Consider the following 3775-nt stretch of genomic DNA (forward strand, 5'->3'; position numbering starts at 1 on the left):
TGCAGAGAACCTCGGAAAACAACTCGGCGATTTGAATTTGCCGTCAGCGAGGCCATCGTTGACTCGCCGCAAAGGCCTCATAAACAACAACACGTGCGACTGTGATGACAGTGATCGTCAGTGCCGAAGACTCTCGGTGACTGGAACGAATACCTGGATTGCACAATTTCTTGCCCGAAGAAACGAGAAACAGCCGTTCGATTGCGTGTTTCGTGCTCTGTACTGTTCTCCGGCGGAAATCTCGTACGATGAAAACGTTTGCACTTGTGATACCCTACGGGGACCTCGTGGACATCATCCTCTCGAATCAAAGTGATCTGAACCCTATCATGGAAGCCATCCAGAGTCGATACCACATGATTCATGAGGAGGATTTTAAGGAGTTCCGAACACACTTAAGCAAGTACATTATGCCAAACTTCTTGACGAAATGGAAAGCGAGTGGACGCTGCCGAATCAAATTCGGGAAGAAGCACCAAGATTGGCTACAGAAGTATTTGGTCTTCAACGTTGACATCGATGAGACACGGGAGACTTCCTCTGACGCAGATCCATCGGCTGATGTAGCGCTAATGACACCCAGAGGACGTCCGTCCAAAGAATTCGCAGAGTGTTTAGAAACTCAACAAAGAGTAAAGGCCCGGGAGTTCTGGGAGCAACATCCGGACTCACTGCTCCACGCAGCCTTCGAGCTCACGCAGCAGTTCAAGGATCAGCTGCTGAGTCCGATAGCAGCCTTAGCGGTCATACTGGAGACTAACAGCTCCAAAGAGTCATACTTGCGGTATCGATATGCTGTCACGATCCGCGGAAACAGAGTCTTTCCAAGCTTCGATCAGATTCTGGAGGTCAAGAAGGAGTGCTATCCAGACGGGATACAGGTGAACGAGCGGGGAGCGAAGGTTCCTTTGTTGGAAAAGGAACTTTTCGAAAACTGATGGACCACACGATAAGCCGTCTTCTCATGTCGACATCTGAGCGAACGTCCGAAATTTCATCAAATCTTGTTCTCTCGACGAAATGGGGGTGTGATGGTGCATCCGGCCAGAGTTAATACAGGCAAAGATTCTCCGACACATCCCGCTCGGACGCCAGTATCTTCGCGACTCCAGTGGTGCCGCTGGAACTGAAGGACAGTTCGACGGGTATCGTCGTGTGGAAAAATCCGAACCCATCATCCCTGAGATTGTGCCGACCCCTTAAGTTCGTATTCGGTAAGGAGTCCGTGGACTTGGTAAAGAAGGAAGTGGCTGAAACCAAGAGGGAAATCGAAGATCTTCGTGCGTCGGTGGTCACAGTTGGGAGAAACTCGTGCGCATCGAGCACAGTTTCACCCTCTCGATGATCGACGGTAAGGTCGCCAATGCGCTCCTCGACAACAAAGCGACCTCGGTGTGTGTGATATGCAATGCCAAACCGTAGAACATGAACAATCTTGCTTAAGTTCGAGCTAGGTCGCTCAACGTGGAAGCGTTGCAATTCGGAATCTCCCCGCTCCATGCGAGAATCAATACGATGGAGTGTCTGATAAAAATCGCGAGTAGCCTGGAATTGGAGAGATGGCGCTGCAAGATGGACGACAAAAAAAAACGAGACGAACGCTTGCAGGCGATCCGGGAAGAGTTCAGGGCAGCACTCGGATTGATCATTTCTGTCGTTCGACCTGGTGGCGGCACAAGCAATGACGGGAACACGGCGCGCAAATTCTTCAGAATCCATGCGGAGACTGCCAGGATCACTGGTTTAAACCCAGAGCTGGTCTTCAGACTTCACATTATCTTGGAAGCGATCAACTCTCGTCGTCCTTTGAACTCTACCGCTTTCCGCGACTATTGCTCCAAGACAGCAGATCTCTTCGTCTCGCATTACCCCTGGTATTACATGCCAGTGACGGTCCACAAAGTATTGATCCACGGAGCAGACATAGTTGAAAAAAGCACACAGCCAGTTGGAAGTCTGAGTGAGGAGGCGCAAGAGGCCTCGAACAAACTTTTCAAGAATCTTCGAGAGCACTTCTCGTTCAAGGCGCAGCGAGAGACTGTGAATCGAGATGTTATACAAAGGCTCTTCGCTCATTCCGATCCTCTCGTCTACAAGTACCGGAGGGAGTTGCCAGTGAAAGAATTAGATATAATTCCGGAGGTTGAGATGCTTCTGATCTCGGACCCCGAGTAATGTTATGTGTTGTTGTGTGTTATTGTGTTCATCCGTGTTAGCCGCCGCTGCGGCGAGTCAAAGATGGCCTCGCTGGCGGCAAATTCGAATCGCCGAGTTGTTTTCCGAGGTTCTCTCTGAGAATAAAACCAATCTAGGGGGTAAATGCTGTAGAACTAATTTTTATAAGGCGAAACCCATGAAAATACGCCATTTTGAGGTGTTTTCATGAGTTTAAAGGTAGATAATCGCGGAAGGGGTGCCCAATATGAGGTTCAGGGAATGCGGGGGGACGCGGGGCATCAGAAAAAAATGTTGGTTGCCCTGGGGCTTTGAAGGGTGGGGCACTTTGGCGAAAAAACTGGAAAGAATGGGATTTTCGCATCGAAAAAATTATGATTTTTTTTCCTGAGGCAAATGACTGTCATATCGACTGAATCGATGAGATCATTCAATTTCACATCGAATCGGTGCTTTGCGAGAGAGAAACGAAGCATTTTTCGAGTAGAGATCGGCACTTTTGAGAATCGGTCGCTTACTCGCTTATGAAAGGTCGGAGAGCAAGTTTTCTCATACCGAAAAGATGCGCAGTGAACTCAGCTTTCCAACGCCGTGAAAAATTCCAAAATCGGTTCAGCCGTTTAGCCGCAAACGCCGATTTAGTGAAAAAAAATCCATTTTTTGGGTCTCGGGGTTAGAGCCCGGACCCGAAAATTATCTCAAAAGTTGCGCCTCAGGCCAAATACCCCTGTTATTTACGGTTGTTTCCGGTTCTCACGAGGGAAAAGGAAAAGAAAAGACGGATTTCGAGTGAGACTCGAGGGGTGATTTCTTTCCTGATCGGGATTGCGTGCAACGCGATGAAGGGGCTGCGTGAGAGTGATTGCACGTTCCCGCCGAATCTCTAGATAGCCACAGGGCGAGAGGGATTCGGGGGAAGAGGGAAACCCGACCAAGACGCCACCACTCGAGCTTTATTGAGGTGCCAACGGAGTATCCGTGACAACCCCCTCATAGAATTTTCAAGGGAATCGGTGCAGTCCTTCAGAAGTTACCTCCAATCCCACTAGTTGTGAAGTGCGCAACGTCGGGGACGTTGGCCGATGGTGATCTATACAATGACGCTATCTGAACTCGCCTGCCCTCGGCCGTCGGTTCGATGACAATACAGTCACACTGGGGTTCTTGCGTCCGATGGATTACAAACGGAGACATACACTCCCTGACAAATATCGATACACCACCAGCTCTGTAGGAATCATTGGAAGAGAAAAAAGCCTTGAAATCAGGGATCATATAAAGATTCTCCCATTCTGGAGATAGCCATGTTTCAGTAAATATGAATATATCTGCCATACTGTTCGCCAATGAAGACTTGAAATTATCAAAGTTGCTATTCATACTACGTATGTTGATCATCTGTATAAGAATTTTCCTGCCTGAGACCCTGGCCCGGCCTCCCCGAGCCGAACCAAGATTCATGAACGCGAGCGCAGAAATGCCCACCCGGCGTCGCTAGACTTTATTATTATATTATTCACTAGCGCCCGGTATCGCTAGACTCACTACACATGCGCTAGCTCCGAGTGCGCTGGCTCCGAGTGCGCGTCCCATTTCCCCG

At 49.2% G+C, this 3775-nt stretch overlaps 1 protein-coding gene across 1 annotated transcript; it reads left to right on the top strand.

The window, feature by feature from the left end:
• Window positions 1-1515: 1515 nt before the first annotated feature.
• On the top strand, window positions 1516-2175 carry LOC100903259 (uncharacterized). Its single transcript, XM_003740937.1, has one exon. The coding sequence runs from the start codon at window positions 1516-1518 to the stop codon at window positions 2173-2175; it is 660 nt and encodes a 219-aa protein (XP_003740985.1).
• Window positions 2176-3775: the final 1600 nt, after the last annotated feature.

Source organism: Galendromus occidentalis, unplaced genomic scaffold, assembly GCF_000255335.2.
Source record: "Galendromus occidentalis unplaced genomic scaffold, Mocc_1.1 scf7180000077101, whole genome shotgun sequence".
Taxonomy (NCBI): Eukaryota; Metazoa; Arthropoda; class Arachnida; order Mesostigmata; family Phytoseiidae; genus Galendromus; species Galendromus occidentalis.